The sequence below is a fragment of the Manduca sexta genome, chromosome 23 (genome assembly GCF_014839805.1).
Source record: "Manduca sexta isolate Smith_Timp_Sample1 chromosome 23, JHU_Msex_v1.0, whole genome shotgun sequence".
NCBI lineage: Eukaryota > Metazoa > Arthropoda > Insecta > Lepidoptera > Sphingidae > Manduca > Manduca sexta.
The window spans coordinates 5,793,233-5,818,990 of record NC_051137.1 but is presented as its reverse complement, the minus strand read 5'-3'; the positions used below and the strand labels follow the sequence as shown (position 1 = coordinate 5,818,990).

The 25,758-nt window shown below is 33.6% G+C and overlaps 2 protein-coding genes across 2 annotated transcripts; one reads left to right on the top strand and one right to left on the bottom strand.

Moving 5' to 3' along the window:
* The first annotated feature begins 50 nt into the window (after nucleotides 1-50).
* LOC115450523 (nucleolar complex protein 2 homolog) lies at nucleotides 51-3,652 on the top strand. Its single transcript, XM_030178572.2, has 6 exons — nucleotides 51-216; nucleotides 340-566; nucleotides 731-917; nucleotides 1,201-2,030; nucleotides 2,642-2,854; nucleotides 3,056-3,652. The coding sequence occupies exons 1-6, from the start codon at nucleotides 195-197 to the stop codon at nucleotides 3,614-3,616; spliced, it is 2,040 nt and encodes a 679-aa protein (XP_030034432.2). The 5' UTR covers nucleotides 51-194; the 3' UTR covers nucleotides 3,617-3,652.
* Nucleotides 3,642-25,758, bottom strand: LOC115450521 (hydrocephalus-inducing protein homolog). The gene is given in 62 exon segments (XM_037441720.1): nucleotides 3,642-3,870; nucleotides 4,237-4,417; nucleotides 4,489-4,634; nucleotides 4,901-5,122; nucleotides 6,563-6,787; nucleotides 7,066-7,233; nucleotides 7,546-7,698; nucleotides 7,836-7,971; nucleotides 8,277-8,422; nucleotides 8,603-8,735; nucleotides 9,515-9,684; nucleotides 9,960-10,140; nucleotides 10,209-10,452; nucleotides 10,529-10,716; nucleotides 10,798-10,964; nucleotides 11,042-11,263; nucleotides 11,359-11,551; nucleotides 11,630-11,922; nucleotides 11,991-12,159; nucleotides 12,424-12,613; nucleotides 12,688-12,879; nucleotides 12,969-13,050; nucleotides 13,300-13,416; nucleotides 13,585-13,762; nucleotides 13,859-13,968; nucleotides 14,078-14,441; nucleotides 14,514-14,617; nucleotides 14,909-15,051; nucleotides 15,759-16,080; nucleotides 16,486-16,777; nucleotides 16,868-17,047; nucleotides 17,128-17,370; nucleotides 17,469-17,668; nucleotides 18,063-18,289; nucleotides 18,367-18,535; nucleotides 18,606-18,729; nucleotides 18,887-19,018; nucleotides 19,157-19,322; nucleotides 19,396-19,519; nucleotides 19,607-19,717; nucleotides 19,975-20,229; nucleotides 20,299-20,498; nucleotides 20,569-20,640; nucleotides 20,721-20,761; nucleotides 20,840-21,001; nucleotides 21,091-21,323; nucleotides 21,400-21,587; nucleotides 21,720-21,923; nucleotides 22,036-22,176; nucleotides 22,450-22,544; nucleotides 22,629-22,691; nucleotides 22,787-22,936; nucleotides 23,018-23,235; nucleotides 23,315-23,455; nucleotides 23,578-23,637; nucleotides 23,775-23,984; nucleotides 24,069-24,251; nucleotides 24,367-24,537; nucleotides 25,019-25,236; nucleotides 25,239-25,423; nucleotides 25,425-25,574; nucleotides 25,576-25,758. Coding segments are annotated over 62 exon segments (10,674 nt in total). The 5' UTR covers nucleotides 25,662-25,758; the 3' UTR covers nucleotides 3,642-3,729.

Here is a 25,758-nt window from a genome sequence, read left to right as displayed (position 1 = left end):
CATGGTCTTTGACCTTAGCCGGTTCATTGTAGAACAAAATAAAAAAAATACATTGACATACAATAGTTGATATATTTTGATAATTGACGTTCCACACGTGGGTTACGTATAAGATTTGTATTTTATTTGAAAAGAAACTTTGTTTATCTTTAATTTTATTTTTAGCGTTTTGAAAGCATATCAAAAGCTTCAGAATGAGTTCTCTAGAAAATTCAGGTATGTTCAGTGCAGAATTTAAAAAGTCAATGTAAATCTCAATGCACTGTGCACATTGTTTTCGAATATGTAACCTTAAATTTAAAATAATCTAATTTAACGCATTGGACTATTTAACTGTAGATTCTGAAGGAGAATTAAATCCTGAAACTCACAAGAAGTCGTTGGAGAAGCTCAAGAAAATTGATCCAGATTTTTACAATTTCCTCGAAGAAAATGATGAGAATTTACTTAATTTTGATGTCGATGAAGGTGAAGAATCAGATAAAGAATCGGATAATGAAAATGAGGACGATACAGTGCACAAACCGGGACCAATCACCGGTGACAGTGATGAAAGTGACTTTGAGGTAATATGCTTTATTATTTACGAGTGTTAAGCATTGCATTCAGTGCATACTTCACTAAATACATATGACTTACTTGTTTCACTCATTCATTTATCATTTTGTGTGTTTGGAAACCTTTTCGTCACTCATCAAATCTAAATCTTATCCTTTTTTTCTTTCTCAAGGCTGAAGACGCCAAGCCAGTTAAAGGAAGAGTCACACTTAAAATGGTGGAACAATGGCAAACGGACTTGCAAAGTGAAGATAAAATAAAACTTAGCACATTAACCTCTGTTATAAAAGCATTTAATGCTGCTATGGTGCGAGTCACAAGTGAGGATGGAGCTTCAAAGGGTGAATACAAAGTGGAAGGTAAATGAAATAATGTATTTTATTTATACTTATATATGTTTTTAGACTATGTTTCCCATTATACCTGGTGTAGTAATTTAAAACTATGAGACATTATGAATCTATCAAATAAAAATTAGTAAAACTGGTCCAGGCAGTCACTGACTGCACATAATATAAATCCATTATTTGGGTTTACATTTAAAAAGTATGTTAAAGTAATACAAAAAAAATATTTCAAAATGAATAAACTTTGTAATATTCAAAAATCTAAATGAACAATCTCTTATTACTTTCATTTCAGGTTCCTCTGTTTTCAATGCCGTCATACAAATGTGTGTGCTTTACTTGCCTGGAGCAATCAAGAAATACCTTGGAATGGAGCAGTCGGGTAAAGATCCACAGAAGTGTAAACATTTTGTCAAGATTAAAAGTTACCTGGTGGCATATTTAAATGATTTGCTCAAATTACTCAGTGGAGTCAGTTCTGAGAATATTTTAACAGTTCTATTAAAGCATTTGCATCAGATGTCAAACTATGTAGCTTGCTTTACTAGAATTGCAAAACAATCATTGAAAAAGCTGATCATTTTATGGAGTACAGGTGATGAAACTGTGAGAGTGCTGGCATTTTTATGCATACTGAGGATAACAAGGAACCAACAAACTGCATTGCTTGATATTGTGTTGAAAGCTATGTATATGACATATGTGAGAAACTCCAAGTTTGTCAGCCCAACCACCTGGCCAGGCATTAATTTCATGAGGAGATCTCTTGTGGAAATGTTTTCATTGGACTTGAATGTATCATATCAGCATGTATTCTTGTATGTAAGGCAACTGGCGATACATTTAAGGAATGCAATTGTTGTGCAAAAAATCGAGAATAGACAAGCTGTTTACAATTGGCAGTATATAAACTCTTTGCATCTATGGGCAGATTTAGTCTCAGCTACGTCTAATAAACCCCAGCTGCAACCACTGGTTTATCCTCTCGTCATGGTCATAATGAATACCATAAAACTTGTGCCTACACATCAGTACTATCCTCTGAGGTTTCATTGTGTTGAAATACTAATTACCTTGTCAAAGGAGACAAATACATTCATACCAATACTGCCATTTCTTGTAGAGGTAAGTTTAAAAATTTATCATTAATAAGGTAGTTCATTAAAGTCTTGGTTAATATTTGTTGATTTTGAATTCAATGTCAAGACCCAAACTTTATATGGAAACTAGAGTTAAATTAATTCAAAAGAATGTTCTGAATATTTAGATATTTGATGATTAGGAAAAAATCAAAGGGTGCAGCAAAACTCACCTGAGGAATGTCATCAGCTTATACGTATTTTGTTTCTGGCTTGTTTGTGATTTATAACCATTAACAAACACATGCCTTGTTCTACACAAATTATGATGCAGAGTTGACAAAAATATTTTAGGTAAATCATGAAATCAATTACTATCAAGCAGTTAAATCTTCCCATCCAAAATATGTCAAATCCAATACAACTAATTTTTTTTTTTTTTTATTTGGACTTATAACTTTACCCAATTTATCCAAATTAAACTTTTATCTGATGCTTCGAAATAAAAATCATGAATTTTTCGTTGTTTTACTCACTCTTGTATGAATCTGTATTATTTGAAATGAGTAAGGTTGTTTCGCAATTTGTTAGTCTGCTTTCATTATTATTAAACTTAAATAGTAACATTAAGACATAAAATATTTTTCTTACTTTCAGATTTTATCATTTGATTTCAATAAGAAACATAAGAAAGTTTCCATGAAGCCTCTAGATTTTAATTGTATATTGCGACTGGCAAAATCTCAAATGATGGAAAATGGATTCAAAGACGCTGTTATAGAAAGATTATATGGCTTACTGTTAGAGTACATGGCGAATGAGTCACATTCTATAGCATTTCCAGATTTAAGCTTGCTAGCAGTAATACAGGTAAGAAATTGGACTCTATTTTTTAAGTTGAGTAATGGGGAAATGGGTAGGTAACTAGAGCCTCTTGAGATTACCACTACTTTTGTTTATGCTTTATACCATATTGACGATCGTCAAGTGTATGTCTAGTTAAGTTGTGAGCTAGCGTGATTAGCTTAATTAGGAAATATGAAAAAATTACAAAAAGTCTTATTTTTGCAGTTGAAAAACTTTCTCAAAACCTGTTCTATAACGAACTACACGAAAAAGTTACGGCAGTTACTAGAAAAAATTGAGGAGAACTCAAAATTTATTGAACGTGAGCGCGCTAAAATTACCTTCAATTTAAATGACGAAAAAATGATAACGGCGTGGGAAACAAGCATTAAAACAAAAGGCACGCCATTACTCGCATTCTTTGAGAATTGGAATAAGATTAACAGAATACAAAAACGCAAGAAAATCTCCAAAAACGATGAGTTAGCAGGAGAGCTGCCTGTGATCAAAAGGGCTAAGATTAAAGAATCTGAACAGGTCGCAATACCAGAAAAGAAAGGACCGTTGGTCCTGTTTCCATCCGATAGTGAAGATGATAAAGAACATTTCAAACTAGATCAAGACGAAAGTGAGGCTCCTAAAAAGGAAAAGAAACTTAAAAAGAAAGCACCCAAGAAGAAAAAAGCAGTTGAAGAAAAGAAAGACAAGAAGAAAACAATGGTAGAAATAGAAGACACCATTGACAAAGCTGACATTGTACAAGATCTAAGTGTTAACGATTGGTAGAAAATCTTATACTAAATACAAGAAATTTACAATTCGCATAGTACTTTAATTTTGTATTGCCTTAAAGACATGAGAATAAATGAATCACTAAGAAATAAAATAACATTTATAAACTAAGGCATTCCTTGAAGAAAGAAGGTCCACTGCACTTTAGGTTCAGCTGGTTCATACGTCTCAATCGTAAGGCTGCCAGTTGGATTCTCGGCCCAGCCCTGCGGTGGTCTATCAATCAGGTACACGTAAACTTTGGTATCCTTAGGAATAGAATAGAATTGCTTATTAGTTACAGTATAAAGGCAAAATTTAACAGACATATTTGTATCCTACTTTAGTTATTGACAAACGTAATCGCTATCAACCTGTCGCCGTCCAATGCCGAATATAGGCCTCTCTAAATGGCGCTAACCATTCCGGTCTTGAGCAGCGCGCATGCATCCGTTATTGACAATATAGAAAAGAATTTTAAAATTGTAGAAAAGAATATAAAAAAAAGAAAAATAAATCATGAATCTAAACCTTCAAAGTTTAGGGTAGCTACTAAATGAAGCTACCTGATGAAACTAACCATTACATAACAGCAAAAACATGTAGTTTTTACTTATAACTACACTTTTACTTGCCTTCTTAGGTTTAATTGTTTCATACAATACTTTTACGTAAAACTCTTCTCGGTCTACATATATTTTGAACACTCTGGAGTCTTCAAACACATTTTTAAAACGAATCATAGTGTAGCTCCCAGCTTTAATATCATAAGGACCCTGAGGCTTAGGTTCCAAGCCTATACCTTTTATATTAAAACTGTAAATAAAAACAAATTATTATATATGTAAATTTTAAAGCGAATTAATCGTTCTTAATTCGTTACATACATGAATTCGCCAGCAGCGAGGGAATTAAATGATACTTTGCACATTTGCGTTCCCAGCTCCATTGGTTCAAACCATACCAAAAATTTGCCTTTATCGAAAGGTCCCAGTGTATATTCTTTATCTGCTTGTATAGATGGATGGGAAACCTAAAAGTTGAACAAAATTAAGTTGTAACGTGACTATTTAAAGATGTGATAGTTTTTTCATAGAAAATAATCAATTTAAATACTCCATTCATGGCAGATTTCTCAAAACTACGTTAGTATGTAAAAAATATTTAACAAAATCTACATTAAAAAAAAAAATAAGATCAATAATACGTAAATGACTTATTAGTGCACTTAACATTTGTGATAGAAAATACATTAATTTTATTGGTTTATAAGGTTGAAAGTAAGTTTAATGTAATTACCGTAGTTGTAAAAGTGGTTTTTCCATCTGTTTTATTATGTACTCTTAATCGGATGGGAATGATAGTTCCGAGCGCTGTGGTAAAATCTAGATTTTTTTCTTTAGCTGGTAGACATTTCAATACAACCTTATAAATATATGAACCGATAAGGTGGTTAACCACTTCCAAGAAATCTTCCGTTTCGCCCACCACGAGAGGTGAATAAGTCATCACAAGTATTTCCTGCAAACAAAACATACTCTACAATCTTATCGAGTCGACCATGCAATCGTCAACAAATTGAGTCTAGTAAATTCCCAGGATCAAACTAAACTCAGTATGACCTGAACCATTTTTTTTATTTACTTCCAGATATTATAATAATTGGAAGTTAATAAAAAATAATTAGTAAAAATATAATATACACTTCTACAATTAGATACCTAATTGTTTTTTCAATCTATATATATAAAAATGAATTGCTGTTCGTTAGTCTCACTAAAACTCGAGAACGGCTGAACGGATTTATCTTATCTTGGTCTTGAATTATTCGTGGAGGTCTAGGGAAGGTTTAAAAGGTGAGAAAAATTCGAATAATTGCCGGGAAAATCCTCAAAACAGCATTTTTCTATTTCCCATACAAACGTTTTCTAACTAATACGTAGTCAATTTGAGCTTTATTGCTATTGTATAAAGTCCACTGTTGTCTAAGCAATGTAGGTGTGTTCCTAACATCAAAGCAGTGTGCGTTGGAGCACAGAATATAATAATGTAATGTCGCGTTCTGAAACTCAACGAAAGTGATATCGCGGACCCGACTAAATTGAACAGTCACAAAATTTAATATATCATTAGTTATTTGGTTGGCTTCACGATATTATTTCTTTTGTTTTACTTTAAAATGCATGTTTTCGTTATGGACAATTTTTGAGCTACTTTTGCATATCTATACTTATAATAAATCTGTAGAGAGGTCAATTCTGTACATGAAATATATTTCCAAAATAACTGGGGGTGATTAGGGATCGATACTGATGCCAAAAATGCAATTAGTAAAATTTTTGTCTGTCTGTCTGTATAACCGTTATAGAAACAAAAACTACTCGACGGATTTTAACTTAACTTGGTACAATTATTTTTCATACTCCTGAGCTGGTTATAGTATATGTACTTTTCATCACGCTACAATTAATAGAAGCATAGCAGTGATGGAAAATGTTGGGAAAACGGGAGAAGTTACTCCATATTTTAAGCTTCCGTCATTTCGTGTGCAACCTTAATGGTTAAAAGTTCCTTCGATTTCACCAGGATCCCATCATCAGACCCTGACCGGACAATCGGACCACCTGCATACCACCATAAATTAAAAAAACATCCCGACAAATTGAGCACCTTCTCCATTTTTGAAACCCGAAATCCACGCGGGCGAAGCTGCGGGCGGAAGCTAGTCATTAATAAACGTCCATTTTACCATCAAATGGAAATTACTGATAATAATTTTTTAATTTTTCAAAGGACTTATATACGTCGATACGGGCGGAAATTTCTTCGCCATTTCGCAAGTTTACATGTGGTAACTTTTTTAAGCAATAATTGCATACGATTATTGCTGCCATTAATCGATCAGTCTAAACGAAGCTTAAATCAAACAAGTCAACAATTCTATGCTCTATTATACATTACCTCAGAGTTCCTGCCAATAGTGAGCATTTCAGGACATTTGAGCTTATCGCATCGAATATAAAAGTCGGCATCGTTCGACAACGGGTTGCTAATCGTTAGCTCCTTCTGGACGGACTCTCTCGCGCGAGAAACGAACTTCAGCGTGTCAACTATTTTGCTCGGCGTCACCGTCGTGGTTATATTGTAAAATTGATATTCGCGAGTTAATTCGTTCACGAACATTACCTTAAAAATCAAGATATTAACGAACACTAACTTATATTTAACGTTGACTGTTTTTACTTTGCTCAACTAAGTTGAATGGAAGTGACTTTGTATAAGCGTTCGTGGTAAATGTAGAGGACGTGTTTAAGTCATAATTTTATACAAAAAACGTATTTGGAAGTAGTTTATGTTTCAATTTAACTGTAGTTGAGTTAACAACAGCTCAAAGTTAACTATTAAATTAATGTCAAAAGGTTAGTTAAAATTAACTCCAAGAGTCCAATCTTATGGTTACATACTTTCAATTGCATCTCGCACTCTTCGTAGCAGACGTAGGTCCAGCGGCACGTTGCAGATGCTTCTCCCCACACCTTGATAGTCTCAGGGTGCTTAATTTCGTAATATCCTTCAAATTTATCAGGCACCATTTTTACCAGCTCCGTAGAGACGTTGTACGATTCTGGAAACTTCAGACAGAGCACGTTTAAAAGTATATTCAATATAACTGGTAACAGGGTGGTCTCTTCAATGTAACCTTGCTTTAAAATTAAACTACTTTTCGGATTTTATCGCGGTTTTTTATATTTTAGTAGTAGTAGTAGTTTAATTTTAATGTCTAACTTTCGCGCAAACATAAGAAATCATTATGTAACCTTATTTTATGAAAAATATTTTCTCTTATACTAGAGTATAGTTTATTTCATTACAAGCAAGTCTTATTTTATACTTAGATATACACATTAGGTATTAATGTAATTTTAAATGTAAATAATGCATACCTCCGTAATATTATGTACGAGTAGCTCTTGTGTGTGCGACTCTTTAGCTGGTACGGTGATCAATATATTGCCATTTGGATTAGGATGTGTTGCAGCTCCTATCAGAGTTATAAACAACGCGCTCTCACCGAGAGGCGAGTAAAGGACTTGAGCCTGTAGTAGAAACATTTTTAACAATGTGACGTATAATTTTTTTTTGCTTTATTGAACAACCTTTGCATAAATGTAGTTTACTCGTATACGTATACTTTTAAAAAGGAATAATAAGTATATTGAATAATGAAAAATACCTCGTGTTTCCCAATAGTTTTAGGCTTAAAGTGCACAGGAATTTCAAATGTAGAGTTTGGTTCTACATGAAACTCTTTAAGTGTGTCGAATGGTCCTCCAGAAACTTCCGATAAAACTAACCACATGTCATCAGAACTGCAAATGGTCATTTATTTTATTTTGTAGCTTCACAAAACAAAAATTGAAAACAATGTTTATTCTTAAAAACAATATAGAGATCTCTCATAAAGCTAAAACTGAGTCATTCTAAATTGAGGAATTTTTTGTCAATACCTGTGTTACTCCTCGGCTGTTTTTAAAAAGTTTTTTATTATAATCTAATATTCTACGTAATGTCGCGAGTTTGTAATGGTTTTCCTTCGATCTTTAGTAAACTACGTCATCAAAACACCAATGCATCCTTTACATTCCGAAAGTGATTTTCAAATAATGGTACTTACGGATTCGTAACAATTACATATTCAGTCTGCACTTCTCTCACAGGGCACTCCAAGTATAATGTTTTGTTCTGAATGTTTCCAATGTCCACACACGTGCCATATAGGGCCAACTCTAATGGTGGGTAGTTTTCTATATTGCAACTTGCCTGAAAAAAAATAAATATGACAGCTCTAGAAAGTTTCGACGACTACAGAATTCATTGTAAAGTCTTTGTAACAATAAACCGTGGTTCTATTGGGATCAAAATTAAGATAATCGGTTTATACCAAAAACGAAAAACATTTGCCATATATATATTTTTAGTGGGTAGTGATGATGTACCTACCCACACTTTGATAAATGGATTATGGTTGATAGGTCGAAATGTTATTGTAAACGTAACGTTAGTCCGAGCAGCAACATTCCCCTGCATAGGAGATATTGTAAATTCGTCCGAAATTAACGGTTGCCACCAAAATCTGAAAGCAAGTTACAAGTAAGCATGTAGAGTCTGTTTAAAGAAATGTTTTAGAAGCACATAAATCGTATATATATATATATATATATATATATATTGTGTTTTTTTTAATCTAATAAACTTGAGTGAAGGTAAAAGCAGAATATATAGTTCAATATAACTACTACTACATATTTTTGTTATATGTGCATTTTATAACTGAGCATATATATTGTTAGTGGTATCTGTTACATACTATGTTTTTGTTGGAAATAAATAAAAAAAATAGTATAGAAACTAGTATATATATATATAGATATAAAGACTATCAGGTATATTATCTAATGATACTGTTCAGGAGCATTAGCATAATTTACGGCAAATATTCGGTTTATGCGGAACCTGGAAATTGAATCAGTTGTTCGAAATGTTTGTAACATACAGACCAGCACTACCTTATCACCAAATTTTTAAAGTCAATTGTGTAACCGATTTGAAAAAGAGTATCTATATATAAATGAATCCCTATTTTCCTTGGTCACGCCATCACGCGTGAACGGCTGGACCGGTTTCACAAATATTTTTTTTTGTTGTGTTTGTTATTGTCAGAAGGTTCTTATGAAGGAAAAAAATCAAAAAATTGAACGAAAAAATAGAAAACTTAACGAAAGTATTAATTCTATATAACTGTCAATTGTTTGAAATAACTGTTAGCGACTGACAGAATGCGCGCTGCAAATACATAGTTAAGACGGGACAACGTCTGTCGGGTCAGCTAGTTTTAAATAAAAATCGTTATACCTGGCACCAAAGTCCCCTTTGTTCAACAACATAACTTTCAATATCTTGCAACCGCGTTTGCGAACGCGACCGAATTGCAATGAGTTCTGACTGAAGCAAAGACTCATGCCCGTTGCGCTTCCACTCAAACGTACTAGCGGTCTTTCGAAATCAAATACGGTCATGTTCAACTATAGAACATAAATATGAGTTGAAATACATTTACAATAATTATTTTAATACTGCAGATGTTTCTAGAGATATTTAATTAACATCTATAGGCGGTCTTAGGGCGGCGAACTTGGCAATCGCTAGGAGCGTCACGAGGCCTTGACTGGGGACCTTTTTTAACCTGTCTAACACTTTAAGCTACAAAGTGTCTAGCCTACCTATGAAATCGTTAAAAACAAGTTCTTTGGTCGCGCCGGCAGCCTGGCGCCGGCTAAGACCGCCATTGTCCACACACCTGAACATTGAGAGTACTTATCATTCCGACTGGTTTAAACTGTATTTTCAGGGGAACCTTTCTGTATGGTTTAATAATACATTTGTTGGGGACGACTTTCAGGGAAGACAATGCATTTTGTATGTCCATCGCTATTTGCTCTCGAATTTGGTCATCTTTGTGCTTTTGTAACATTTTCCCTCTAAAATTAAAAATATTGTTTGTAGATTCATAATTTTAATTATATGTATATATAAAAATAAATAATACCTCGATGGTCCAGCACTCGCTTGTACATTCACAGTACTAGGGCTCAGACATACGCTAGTCATTTCAGAATTAGTCGTGTCTTCTATAATTGGATACATGTCTCTAAATATAAAACTGGCATTAATCGGTACTTTACTGTGATTCATCACTTCTATGGTGCGCACTATTTTATCGCCCACTTTCACAGGCCCCAAATCGAAACTCTTTTGGCAACCTTCATAGAGATCGAAGAGTAGTGGGATACCTGAAAAAATCTTGTTTATGAATATGTGATCATTCAAAAGTTCATTATGTTAATACGATATTAAATTCAGTCGAACCTTCGCCTTTGATAGTAACCACTTCTTCACAAAGGGAATTCACCCAGAACTGTAACTTGAATTCATATTCTCTTACTTGCTTCGGTCTAAAGTAAATTGCTATTTTTAAGCGTTTGTCTGGTTCAATATTTGATACGGCTTTGTAATCGACGAACAGCTCCGGCACATTTGTAAAGTTCAGGTCAAGACTAAAAATCAATAAAACAAACAAAATTAAATCATAACATACACTACTCATAAAATCAAAAACCCAATTTTATCTTTCGTACATCATCGGAACTTTGTCTTCGTTTACAAAAGCAATGTTCTTTTTATAGGTATTATCTGGAGCATTCACAATAGATTTCCCGAAATCGAATTCCATGCACGAGAATCGGTACAATGGTTTTTCAATTTCCGCGTGTAAATATATGCTATATTCAGGACCGTCGGAGATCTGTGCCCAAAAATATCTATTATTTATATCTATAAAACAGTAAAAAAAATTGCGTGGAAACTTATGAATTATCATACCAATAACGTAACCGGGAATGCTTGAACTGGTACTTGCTTGAGTGTAAAATATAGAACGCACTCTACTTTGGTTCCCGGGGCTACGTGCCCGTTCCTTGGCTCAATGTTTACCTGGAGATATTTCTTCACAGCACTGACGGTGTATTGCCAATCAAAAAAGAAGGTAGCTGATCCGTCATTTTTTATAATAAACGGTATAGTTCTCTCGTATGTCGATGCCGTCTAAAGATAGTTCCAAGAAAAAACTTACTCATATATCTGTTAAATATCTGCTCTTCATAAAGGTAAATAATGATATTCCTGTATACAAGACGTACCTGATCGAGATGTATGTTTGTAATCGCATCACTGTTAAGAACATGCTCATTTCCTATGATATAATAAGTCACTTTAGGTTTTATTTCATAACTCAATGCATTTACACAAAGTGTTAAAAACTTTGTCATGTATGTTATGCTGCAAAATATCTTGAACGACAATGGACCGTCTTGAATTGGGGTATAAATAATCCTAAAATAATTATCACACTTTTATACACTTCATACCGACAATGGTATTACAATTCTTATAGCAATATCAACAACTTACTTGATTGGCGTTTCGGAGAGCGGCTTTAATAAACCGTATTCGGGATCAACAATCACTGGCGTTTTACCAGTTTCGTTGCATAAGGAATTGCCTTTGAATTCAAAAACAAGACTTTCACGTTCATTATTCTTCAATATCACCACATCAGTTTTCGTAAAACTCACTAGAGAGTTGCGGATTATTAAAATTGTTGGCAAAAATACCACATCCGGTTCTCTTACTAAACCCACAACTAGTAAATTTATAACTAAATTAAAAACTGGAACTATAAATTTCCACTGTGATTCATATACCTTAAAAGTATACCAATAATTAGCATCAATAAATAATGAACAAATTAATAGATTGAAAGAAGCATTACCCCAGGAGCTGTGGGAGAAAATGTAAATGTAACTTCAGTGGAAGTACCCCCTTCAACAAAACCTTTCAGCATGTCGCAATGGACTGGAGTTAATTCTGGTTTATCGGATATCACCATTTCGAAAATAAATTCGTATGCTTCACATGTCGGATTTATCACGTTAAATTTTCTGGAAAATAAGAACTGTTTACAATGTATTTCACTTATATTAATCTTTGTGATATATAATCGATGTACCAGAAGAGTTGAAACGCACTTGCCAATGTATTATCTACTCTACTACTTACACTCTTCTTATTTCTAGTTATGTTTCTCACACTTTCTATGTTAATTCAAGCTTATCCGTTCGATTATAGATTTTTCTACATGTTGCTTATATATTTTTTTTTTATGATAATAGTCTACAACTGGACCTTTGGGGAAATAAACTTACTTTTTATAACAACCAGATCCCAAAACATTAAACTCTAGAACTGTCATGTGGGGCGGCAGAGCAACTCCAGTTATCTTTCTTCTTCCAGACGTTAAATAATCACTTTCTTCTATATCCAAGTGGCAATACGGAATCAAAGATTTCGCAGTAATTTTACAAGTGACATTTTGATCATATGGATCCAAATTTTCTAAAAATTAAGCAATTTAAATAGTAATATTGTTAAAAAAATGATATGCAATGATGGACTTAACAAAACCATACCTATTGTGCTTTTCAGTCTTACGGTATAGTCAAATGCCTCTAGAGGTGAAAATATGACTTTAAACTTTTTACTTTCATTTGGCTTTAGACATCCTTTGGTAGGTTCGATTACAAAAGGTAAATCAACTTCGAACCACGTATCCACACTCTCTCTTCCTTCACTGCCGCTAAACAAAGTCACTTTGCTAGAAACTGATAAAATAATATGAATATTTTAAATCAAGCCAATAGTTATTAAATAAGAACGGTGGTAAACAGTGTAACACTATAGTAAGATATACCCATTCCTTCCATTTTCTCAGGAAGATTTGGTTCTGATTGATTAGCATCGTGCAGGCTGCCACTAACGCGACCATCCATCATCTAAAAGTTCAGACGTACAATTACTTATTCTCTTTATTCTTATATTGTAAGAACACAAATAAACATAATGTAAAGAGATTGAAGTTAGCTATCTCGTACAGAAATAATTACTGGTAATTAAGCTCGCTTGGTAGCCCTATTTAAATGGAGTGTGACGCTTATATTGTCCAAAAATTGAGTGGTTATAGCATAATTTAGACCATAAAATAAATATTCTACTCTATTATACACAAAGAATTTTTATGAGACCTTTCTTTGCTTATATTTGTCTATTCTGGCTGGAAATTCATCGTCAATTTGAAAATTCCACGATATTTTCATTGGAACGTTTCCCACGTTATCCACATTAAATTCGAATGTTCTCGTCTGCAAAAATATAATATCTTGATTATACAAAGTATTAAATTATTGTACAAATACACTTTTACAGAATTATAACTAATGTCCTAACTTATTTTAATTCTCTTAAATCTTACAATCACTCTCTCATATCAGTTAGGTTTAAGCAAATTAATGTATTATGAAAAGAATTACTTGATAAATGAATGTATCCTTTAAATTCTTTTCCTCCTTTAGCGTGCACACATATTTTGTGTACTCTGTGGTTGCTGAGTAAAGTACCACGATATGGATAGCGCCTAGAAAAGCTTCCGATGGCGTGACTAGTTGCTCATCTATTGTCACTTCACATCTCTCGTTAAGACTGGCCCGTCTATTACGGATAATAGTATTTTAATAATATATATTTCTTGTGCTCAAAATGAAATTGATATTTTTTAAAACAAACTAAAGCGCTTATAAATCGTACCTATCACGGTCAAATAATGTGACAATCTGCCGGTTATCCCACGTAGCGCCTTTGATATCGATAGTAAGGGTGTCATCACTTATTGCAGTTAATGAGCAATTGATAAAAGCCTTTAACAAAGTATTTTATATTATTTTCATTAATAATTATTATTGTTAAGATAAAAATCTGTAATCTATTATAAAAATCATAAAAATCTGTATACATATTCGATATTACCATTTTAATAGCAACCGGTTGCCCGGAGAAAAACATTATCTCTAAATCTTTTTCTTCGCCCGGCGAAATATATCCTGATGAAGGTCTTATAACGATGTGATCAACTTCCCCCCACGTGAATTTATACACTTTGTCAGAGTTGTTGACCATTATAAACGACCTTCTCTGCATAGAACACAATTCGCAGCCACCAAAATCCAAAACGTATTTTAACACCGATGGCTGACTCGAAGAATCGGTTTGCTTCATTGAACTGACGGACATTCTTTTGCCCTTTTTACCCTCTGCTTTCGATTTTTTCTTATCAAGTGGCGCACTGCGACTTTTCTTCCTACTATCTACTGTTGATATAGTAGAAAGTGTGCTAGAAAGCAAATATTCCATGAAACGAATTTAATTATAATAATTAAGAAACAATTTAATATAAAAAATATACCCTTCAACTGATGCTTTGTAGGCATCGATGTCTGTATCCATAGAAAGCATTTCGATTCCAATTAATATGACATCTTCCATGAATGCTTCTGCTTCGCACAAAACCTTTAATTCACCATGAAAGTGTGAAATTTATTTACAGTAAAAGGAAAACACACAGTTGGTCACCTAATGGCATGTGATCACTATCGTGTAGACACGCAACCTAATATTTTTTGGCGTATTTTTGATATTTATCGAAAAAAGGTAGATACAGATTAACTAGACATTTGACAATTGACCGCGTGACGTGAAGAAGTAAAGTCGTCACTTTACACCATGTCACGTTATAGATAAAAACTGAGTAATAAATAATTAATTTAAGGTAATGGAAATAAAAGGGTTTTAAAATCTTACAGTATAATATTCGTATGGATTGTCAAGGATAGTCAGTTTTACGTCGCAACTAATCCTGCCTTTCTTCAATGGATTGTAATGCACATCAATTGTTGCAATTTCGTCTGGATTTATAAAAATTTTCATAGTTACATTCATATCTTCTGAAAAATAAATATTCACCAACATTAGAAATGTCGAGGGCGATAACTACTGCATTACTCCAACGACTACTGGATTAGTGAAGCTCTAAAGGTTCGATCCCCGATCGGATAACAAAATTTTGTATTTTGATCTGCATAAAACATAGCTGCATAGACTGCCTCGGTGGCGTAGTTGTATTGCACGTCCGGTACAATAGCGCTCTGAGGTCCTGGGTTCGAATCCCTGGTCGGGCAAAGTGATATTTGGGTTTTTCTGCTCAGTATCAGCCCGGAGTCTGGAATTTGTGCCCGATATGGCGATAGGCTCGCCCCCTATCACATCATGGGACGGAACATACTTGGCGAAAAGTGGGTGCCCTAGTTGCGCCTCTGCATACCCCTTCGGGGATAAAATGCATGATGTTATGTATGTTATGTAAAACATAGCTCCTTTAATTGGAAATTCATATGAACCAAATATAGCTATAGGCTTATTCCCTCTCATCAATTGCACCTCCGCCTAATCTTTCGGGAAGATAGACGTGATCTTAGAAAAACTTTCTTTATGCCCTTTTTTCTAACACTATAACTAGGCAATGTTAAGCATTAGAGTAGCAAGTTGATGTTTTCACAAGAAAATATATTTACTAGATATGTTTGATACGTCGATTCATCTCATCATACATAATGATGCCTATATTTTAATTAGCTATATAAATTTTATTTACCATTATTCCCAATAATAACCATCTTCTCGGATTTCGGCGCAGCAGTTAACCAAAATACAGGTCGTGAGTCATAAGGTTGCTGTATAACATCCAGCACTATAGCGGCTTTCACAGAACTTATATTTTTAAACTTTATAGGTTTTGTGCTGATAGAGCCCAGGCATGTCACTGGGAATTGTAGTAAGGCGATTCTGTGCTGTCTTACAGGCGGGGACACCATGTGCAACCTCGGTATAACTCCTTCGCCTATCAAGCAGATCTTGTAGGATTGTTCTTGGTTGTCAAGAAGTTTCAATTTTATTTCTAAAACTGCTCTATATTCCTAGAACCGAAGTAGAAATTATTAATAACTTAGCTGTGTAGGAAATTTGTCTAACTATATAAAATATAACTTAGTTTAATTACCGAAAGTGCTTTCGGACTGAAAATTATTCCAAGAGATTTATGTAGCAAAGGTTCAATATGTGTATCATATTTGTCTAAATAAAAAAATACTTTGATTGGTATTGGATTGGTAATGTAATTTCATATTTAACGCGCAGGCCACCAGACCATTATTGTATAAATCAATAGCGCCTCTAAAACTCGTGTTCACTGTGACACAGAAAAAGTGCAGCGTCACCGAATTTTCAACGAACACACAGTGTGGTGAAGACTGAAAATAAAAACATTAGTGACATAGATATACGAAAACAACTTTCAGAAAGTCCATTCTATCATAACATACTTCGGGCACTTTATATTCAGAAAGATCTTTAACAATCAGATGTTCTCTAAAAGTGGTTTCTATGTTCCAAATATCCAAAGTTGGCATGGCTCCTGTGCCGACCAGCTTTAGTGGCACGCCCTGAGCTTCGGCAGGGCAGGTATCACTTATTATAAACTTTATAGTCTCCTCGAATTTCCTAGCCGCTGTTGCTAAAAATTGTATTTGCAATGTTCGACTTGTCCCAGGAGCGAGTAAATTGTCATCGTTCAGTATCATGAAGTTTCCGCACTTCATCGGTGGGTTTTTCAATCTGGTAGTTTAAAAAACATTTTATGTGTTACTGAGGTCTTTGGAAACCTTAATAAAACTTTAAAAAGATAAGTAATAGTTATAAAATTACTTGTTATCTTTTAGCTTCATAGCAGGCGGTGCATTGGGATCTATTTGGTAGACTTTTGGTAAAATGATCTCGTAAGTAAAAGGACATTTACTAGTATTATTTAATATCACTTCCCTCATAACTCCACTGCCGACCGGTATTATGTGGAAGTTTAATTCACCCAATGGGAATAAAGTAAACCTGAAAATATTTTCGAAGAGGCGTCAAGATTCATAGTTACGTATCAGGCAATATTTTTAACCATCACAAAAAAAGCTTACGTATTGTAAAACGATGCAATTGTCACACATACTGGGAACTTGGCAACAACAACCTGATCTTTACTGCCGTCCAATAAAGAACATATATAGGCGGGCACATTTACGAGATTAATCGACGTAGTGGGTGTACACTCAAATTCGATCGACACCAGTCTCAGACTCGAAGGAATTATACCACACTCCGGAGTTACTTCGAAGGATCTCAATAAAGAGGGTTCCGGGAAGTTTCGTACTTTTTTCAACCTAGAAAAATATAATGGAAAAATAAAACATAAGAAATTATAGTTTAAACATTTTAATACCCCCATTATAAATTATATAAAATAGGTAGTAGGACTTACTTAAAATAAATGTTATATTTGCCACGGTTCAACAAATACATTTCTCTGACCACAGTGGAATTTACTTTCACGTTTCCGTAATTAAGATACGTTTCAGCGGGATTTTCGTAGGCACATTCAACCATGACATCGTAACACTCGGCCGATAAGTATAAGGTGTCAATTAACATTGGTTCACCTCGGCCATCCGCGTCGTATATCTAAGAAAACATAATGTAACAAGACAATACCTTCGATAAGAAGACATACTTAATTGTAATAACTCATGGTGTTATTTTGGGTATAGTATATATTGGTTAGAAATAAGGAGTAGTAGTGTATGTGCGCGCTAATTATCGCAGTATTACATGTAAACGTGTTCTAATTTTAGCCTAAACATTACAACTCAAAACCTCTCCACAACGATGAGCATAGAAACACATCCTTTGGGTTACCTGTTTATAACTCAAGGGCGCGGTAGCAGATTTAAAGTTTGGTCAAACGACATATTGTACAGTAAGTAGTGTATTACAACTGTTTACTTCCCTCCAGCTTCGCGTCGCCATCTCGCCCCGTCTACTGCTCAACCAAAACTTTAACTTTATGTATGCTTACATCAATTGTGAGAGTTTTATGCGAAATAACACCGACTCTACACGCAATGTATGTCACTGGAACTACTTGATTATCCTGTCTGGGTACGATGCCTGATGTTTGAGCTATAATAAAATCTTCCATGAACTCCTGGGAATTCCGTATTTTCCACATTATTGGCAAAATAGAGTCATTCTTGACAATGAATCTGTCATCTTCTCGACGATACAGTAAAAGTTTTCCGTATTCTGTACAATTATAAAAAATAACCATCGCAAAGTGGTCTTGGTAATTCATGTAGAACTAGGATGTCAGGATTACTAACCAATTTGCTTAGTAAGCGGTAGTATTTCTACTACGGGTACTACTCCACTGCAACCAATATTAATCGTTATAATCTCTGGATTATCTTTTACACAAAAAAGTAGCACGCTATTATGGATTCCAACTTCAGCGGGGGCTGCCGATATAGTCAATTTTCCACGACATCCCGGCTAAAAACAAAAAATATCCGCATGAGTTTTTATTAAGTAAAAATTATTTTAGTTTGGCGCTCAGACTAACCTCTAATGTAACGAAATCTTTGTCAATTTGAAAAACGGTAGTTTCCTCTTGGAACTCTATTTCAACATCAGCCGTAATTAAAGAAGAGTTTTTCAAATCAATTGTGTATTCTTCTTCATATATTCTGTTTCATATAAATACGTCAGTTAATATATTAACGTTTAAACATCTAATCAGTTAACCACAGCTCTAAATTCTAACTGTGTTGTGACTAGCATAGAATACTTCATTAGTAGAACCTTTTCGATAATAATTCACGAGTAGATAATATTTTTACGCACCTAAAGTTTCCTATAAATATGGGTCCAAATTCAAACATCTTGAGATTATCTAAGTAAGTCACTTTGTATACTTTGTCCTCTACGGCTCTTCTAGCGAAGTTTTGGAACATTTTTTTTGGTCTACTATCCAGTCTGCAATAATGATTACCCACACATAAATCTATTTTTAATTTTTAACGTACTTAGCCATTCTCTAGTGTATGTAGGTGAAGTATAAATACACGGGTATCAATTTTAAATGTTATAGTACGTGTATTGTTAATTTAATACCTTGGTAAATCGCATATACCAACAACGTTAATATCAACTCTGGAGTCTGGCCACCCGCTGACTTCGACGTATCGTTTAACACTAAAATTGCCCTCCACTTGCGGACTGAACGAGTATTTACATCTAACCAGGTCACCAGGCTGCAGCACTAAGCGCCCGCTAGTCGCTGAAACAATAGTACAATAGTTAGTTGTAAAGTAAATTTAGAATTGGCAATAAAATATTACGTGCTCATTTACCGGCAATTGATTTTACACTGCGCAACGGCGGTGGATAAAATATATCCAATTCACTCTCTTCCGTCACTATGTTTTCCACAGATGTAGAGGGAATCTCACTTGTAGACGTTTGTGAGGAAGTTACCTGATTTTTTTTATGAAACATGTAATCCTTCTTTGTGCTACATCGCGTAAATATAAAAATCACAATATAAGATCATTATTTACTCACTTTCTTGGCACAAGTGCAATGCCACTTAGACAAAATGTTTAGTACATTATCTTGCGTTGTATCATCTAACAAATTTAGATCTGTTAATTGATTACATTCACACTTTTTTATCTGCGCAAAAAAAATGTTCATCGATGAAATTTCTAAAAATACATTTTTATAATCTTGTATAAATAACTAAACTTGAGTCACACAGTGCCACATGCAACAAATTCATAATAATTAACATTACCAAAGCAAATTAAAAAATATAAACAAAATAATGTTCTGCTAGCTCATATAAAGATTTAATAGTATTTACGTCTCTAGCTTTATATATTTACTATTTTGATATATATTGAACAATATAATAAGTTTTAATTCAATACCGGCATTTCATCTAAGTACCGCCATTTTAACGGATCCTCATGATGAATTGTGGGAAACGTCTTAGGAAGTAAAACTGTAAATTCTTTTCTGTTTACTGGTAGAGCAAGAATATCATGTTCTTCCTCTTCTTTTAAAGCATCCTGTACCACTGGCGAATTCACAAACATATTCACCAACGCTTCTTTGTATTGCATACAAGGACACATTATGAAAGTTAGAGGAAAACCTCTGTCTTCGAAACTAACTTCTGACGCCTATGAATAAAGTTTAATTTTTATTAATTCGTTAATTTTGAAATGTGAACACACGATTGTGTACTTTACCTGAAATTGAACTTCGGATTTCCTTTTTGCCTTTTTTTGTGCCGCTCCCACCACTTGTCCATTAAAACCATAAATGGGACTTCCTACATCACTTTCCTCAAAAACCCAATTATTAGCAATGTTGATAAGATTCTCGTACGTATTTTTAGTGTAATCGTTATACTTAGTATTCATAACTAAGAATTCGCTTGTAGGTTTTGCTATTAAAGAAATTTTAATATTAGGCAAAATAACATTATGATATGCTAGCAAATGTATTTTAATTCATACCTCTAGTATCCTCCTTTTTTATTTTCTTCTTTGACTCCGATGCATCTACTTGCAACAAAGATTTGCTACGATCTAAATAAAAGAAACAAACTGCAATTTTCAATCTGTTTTCCTATAAAAACTTAAAATGAAAATAATAAATTTGTTATTACCTTTACCAGATTTGTCCTTTCGGATAATTTCCCCGACTTGTCTTAATTAAAAACAAAAGATTATGTTTAATAAAATTTCGACTATAATATTCTAGTTTATAACAATATAAATTACTAACCCTATTGATTCGTAATATTTTTGTCGACGTTCCTCTAACCCATAATTTATATAAATAGATTTTAACTCTGGGGATGAGTTTTCAAATTCTTCTGCAGTCATATCTTCAAAAGATTTTATTATGCCTTCTATTTCAACTTCGTCATAAACTTTGGACATGTTCCTATAACCGAATATATTATAAAATGCGCCTACTAGTTGTAGTAAACAATTTACTTACTCTATGTAATGTAATTTAATTCAATTACTTACTCATCAATCAAATCATTTTCCCTGTGAGTTTCTTCATACGTTTGTGCCCACCTATAGAAATCAGATTGACATAACACAAGGTGTACGTTCCATATTGTGGGCTTACACCTCAACACTGTAGTAAGGACTAATGGAGGATTTTTTAGAACAAGACTCGTTAAGCAGTCTACTACAAAGCCTTTCATAAATTTAGGACGGCTAAAAAAATCCGTTAGCAACTCATGAATTAAATCCTGCAAAGTTAGTAATTGTGTTTAACGTATTTCGAAACTAAGTTTGAAAGCAAAGTTTTAATGCTTAAGCAACTACCATGTGAAATAGTGTAGTAGATCCCATTGCGCCCAAAGCAGAATGGGAAGCAATCGATGAATTAGACGATTTCTTTTTCTTTTTATCGCTGGCTTTTGATCGAGGGGTTCCAACGTTTTTATTATTCGCCAAGAACTCTATTTTTCTTAAAATGATATCAAACTCATCTTCATTTTCATTGAATGCTTCTACAAGACAATGTTGATATAAAACTTGGTTAGGTTCTTAACGGGCACTATCTACTACTTTACATTTAAAAAATAAAATTATAAATTAAAATGTAAACACAATCAGTAATATAAGTATTACTAGCATCATACCTTGGCTGACACCATCGTTATCGTCTGAATCCCCTTTCGCATGTTTCTGCGACATTTCGAAAGTTTCATGTATCGCACTGGTTAAAATTTGTTTCGCTGGACAATCACATATACATAGTGCTTCCACAATACAGAGGTCAACATTAATTGTGGGTAAATCTATCCTTTTTCCGATAGAGTAAGCTATTTCTTGACAATGTGCTTCTAATAACGCATTTTATGTTAAATTAATAGCTAATTACCATTATTAATATCTTAAAAAACAAAACAAAACAAATACATTATTCAGTGTTTGTAAATTTATGCATCACTTTACCTTCACATGGGGATCCATGTACAAAGACGAGAAGACCTTTCATATTTTTGTCTGTTTTTGTATCGGTCGATGAATGGTCAAACACGTGTAAACATTCTTTAAGCGGATCTACATTGTTTTCTTTTAATGATTTGATCTCATCTGGAATAATGTTAGCGTAAGCTTATGCATATTTAATTACTTAACTAATCAAACCTAATTAGGCAGTTTACTTTTTCTAAAAGTTTTTAACGCTACCACGATTTCACTGGTAACTATGGATTGCAGTCTCGCAAACAAATAAGAAAATTAAAAGGATTCAAGTGATCATTCCGGTTTTGTTAAGCCACTTCTTTGCGTGGAAGTCTTAGATGTAAAATAAATTTAAGTATAACAATAAAATATATAGTAGTTTGTATAAACATGAATATAAACCGGCAACGATTTCCGCTTCAGTTCTAAACTTTCTTGGAGTTGCTTCCTTAGGAGTAGTTGATTTCGGAGTTGGCTTTGAGCCTTTAGCTGTTTTTCTAAAAGTAATAATATTTATTTTTATATTTATTTATACATAGGTAAGTTTAAACATTCAAGAATTTCCTAATAATAATAATTACTTTGCTGCTGTATTAGCCCGAGTACTGAGAGCTCTTGCTGCTGCAGATTCCTCCTCGAGAGCCCTAAAATAATATTTTTTTCATAAATGTGATTAAATTATATCTTATAGCCATACTATATTGAGTTGAAGCGAATATATTTTATTAAGGTACATTACTTGGTAACTTTTTCTGTAAATTTCTTATAGAAGTTTATTATTTCGAATGGTAAACCAGTCCCAGGTCTTATAGCTGGTACGAGCATTTCATCCGGTTTGTTATAATATTTAGTAAGTAGTTGATATATTTCATCTTCTTCCTTCCACTTTCTACAACCAATAATAGGCATGTAATGTCTTATTACAACGAACTGTTAAAATATTTATGTTTCTGTTTGAACTTGTACTTACTCATCGCTATGAGCTACAATCAGTTCTATTGGAAAGGGCAGGGGATTCGTTAATCCAAAGTAGACGTCAGTAGTTTCCGCCCAAGGTAGAGTAGGGGAAAAGTTAACATGTGGCCCAATGATATGAACCTGTGGTAGGATTCCCTGCCCTGAGACTGGTATAGTCATTCTAGTCGGATTCATGTGAAATCTGAATATAAGTAAGCCTTCGTATGTCATCTGTTTGAAATTTAACATATTACTATCGTTTAGTTATGCACAACCTATCGATTCTTCATGATGAACGATAAATACAAACCTCCATTGTTGGTTTGAAGGCTACACTAAGCCATCCTCCTTCGCCCGGTTCGTATTTTCCTGAACTATCCAACACCACCATAGGATTGGGGCCAGGTGCTTTCAATTTTAATGTCACATACCAAATGCAGGTAGGTTTACCCTAATAGGAATGAAGAGTTTTAATTTTAAAGAAGTTCTAAATTTAAGATCTGGGTAGTTTTGTTAAAGTACTTACACGTTTTTTAATGGTATTGAACAAATAATTTTATCTCCACATCTAACAGACCCGAAAACGGCACAGAGTGCTTTTATCTGAATTGGTATTGTTACACCGTATGGTATCTGAAAAAATGGATTGGTATCACCATACACCTTCGATAATTTATGTAGTACATAATAATCCTGTAACCGTTCCGTTATCTGCACACGCTCAAGTAGAAGGTAAAGGTTCAGTATAACATGAAAATAACTTTCTGTACCTCTAAATTAACACACGTTTCAACGGGCTCCTCCAGCTGTATAAAGTCGTTGGAACTAGGAGAAAACATAATTTCTAATTTGCCGGCTTCTCCAGGACTTAGCTTTCCACATAATTTTATTCCCAGCCATGGAGGTATGTGAGTGCCTTTTGCGAAATGAAGTTTTGTAGGAATAGGTCCATAATTAATAACTTCGGCCATGCATTGCACCTGATAATGCATAATTATTTAAGCAAGCTTATTTCATTCAAAGTTAAACATTTTGCTACATAAGGATTTTGAAAAGTCTCATACCGTACTCCCCGTTATCACAACTCCATAATCGATTACATAAGATGTTGTGTGAAATCCAGGAATAGGTCCCATCTTTGATGTATTGGAATAAGCTGTTAGTAACTCCGGTCGCAACTTTATGTGATTTATGACTAAAATTCTTTCTATCGCTAATTCAATGTCCATCACAGAAGGGTAAGCATCCTATATAATTTAAAAAATCTATACCATAATTAAGTAAGTACATAATATATTATAAAATAAATAAGATTAGAATAATAAATATTTATTGTATCGTAAGATATAAATAAAATTTTACCCAAGAAGAGCAAATATGCCAATTTTGTTGCAATTCAGGATCTTCGAAACATTTTTCAGTGAGAGGCGAATTTAAGTGTTCTGATGGAGATTTCGTAAAAAGTTCGTTAATTGCTTCTAAATATTCCATTGTCAACATTGGAATAGCTAAATATCCTACTTCAGGGTGTATCTATAGAAAGAAGATTTCGCTCAAAATATTACGGTCTTAATATTACTTTTATTTAAATAAACCATTAATAACTATATCTTTACTGTTATATAAAGCTAAATAGTTTGTGTGTTTTTTAAAAAATCTTTAAGTGTTGAATAGCCTTTATGGATGAAGGAAATACTGCCGTGCTAAGCACAAAAGCGGTATATCAGGGAAACCTTATTTCGAGATAATCGAAGTTTTGTAAATATAGTTTTATAGTTTTGTATGTAAAACTGAGATAGAGAAACTCTTTTAAGATTTTTTAACAAGTTCTAAACAAGATAAGCGGAGCAGCATTAATGAAAAATGTTGTCAAATCGCAAAAAAATTATTCCTTTTGACAGCTTCCGTTGCGTCCGTTGCGTATACGGTTAAAGTTGTGTAACAATGTTATATTTATATTTTTGCGACATTATTTTCGTACACATAAAAACATAGGTATTCATAATTTACGTACATGAATAATGCCTGGTCTGTGTAAAGTCAGGTAAACCTGGGGAATAACACCCCATCCAAACACTTCAATTGGTATGTGAGGCAGATGTCCTATCTCTAACAGAAATACTCTATTGAAATAACCTACAACACCAGGCCTTACAACTATTTTCATTTCAGTTACTTCTTCAGGCTCTAGTGCTTTTTCTGGCGGCACTAAGTCGAGAATAGTTCCTTCTAATTTTCAAGCACAGGTTCATTTAAGTAGGTTTTGTATTCAAATAGTAATGGTGCTATATTTGATATAACCAATTGTTCAAAAGCGAGCTCGTGAAAAGATCTTATTTTGAAATTAATTTGTTGAGTATTTATCTTGTACATTAAATCTGAACTTTGGCCAGTCACTATTATAGATTCTGGAGGTCCCCAATACTTCACATTCTAAAATAGCGCGAACATGTATATTTGTTTTAGGTCTAAATATCACATGGATATATTGTATTTCACTTGGTTTTAAAAGTCCTCTATGTGGAACTAGCTGCAAAACGTCATTCACATTGATCTTTGTAGCCTTTTGCTCTAGCAAATTTTCCTATCCAATCAAATTGTACGTCATATTCATCAGATATCATTGGTGCGATTTTTTTCATAGTTCTTGTTTTCATAAAATTGAAAGAAGCAACTGAATCTTCGTCAATCACGGATTCTAATTGTTCGTGAATGGGTAAAGCTATCTCTTTCGTAATGCTTTCTTGATCTATT

Bases quoted from the DNA above. Each gene is read 5' to 3' on its own strand.
- LOC115450523 (XM_030178572.2), top strand. From the start codon at position 195: ATGAGTTCTCTAGAAAATTCAG. The intron at 217-339 runs GTATGTTCAGTG...ATTTAACTGTAG, and splicing joins GAGTTCTCTAGAAAATTCAG to ATTCTGAAGGAGAATTAAAT. The intron at 2,855-3,055 runs GTAAGAAATTGG...TTATTTTTGCAG, and splicing joins GCTTGCTAGCAGTAATACAG to TTGAAAAACTTTCTCAAAAC.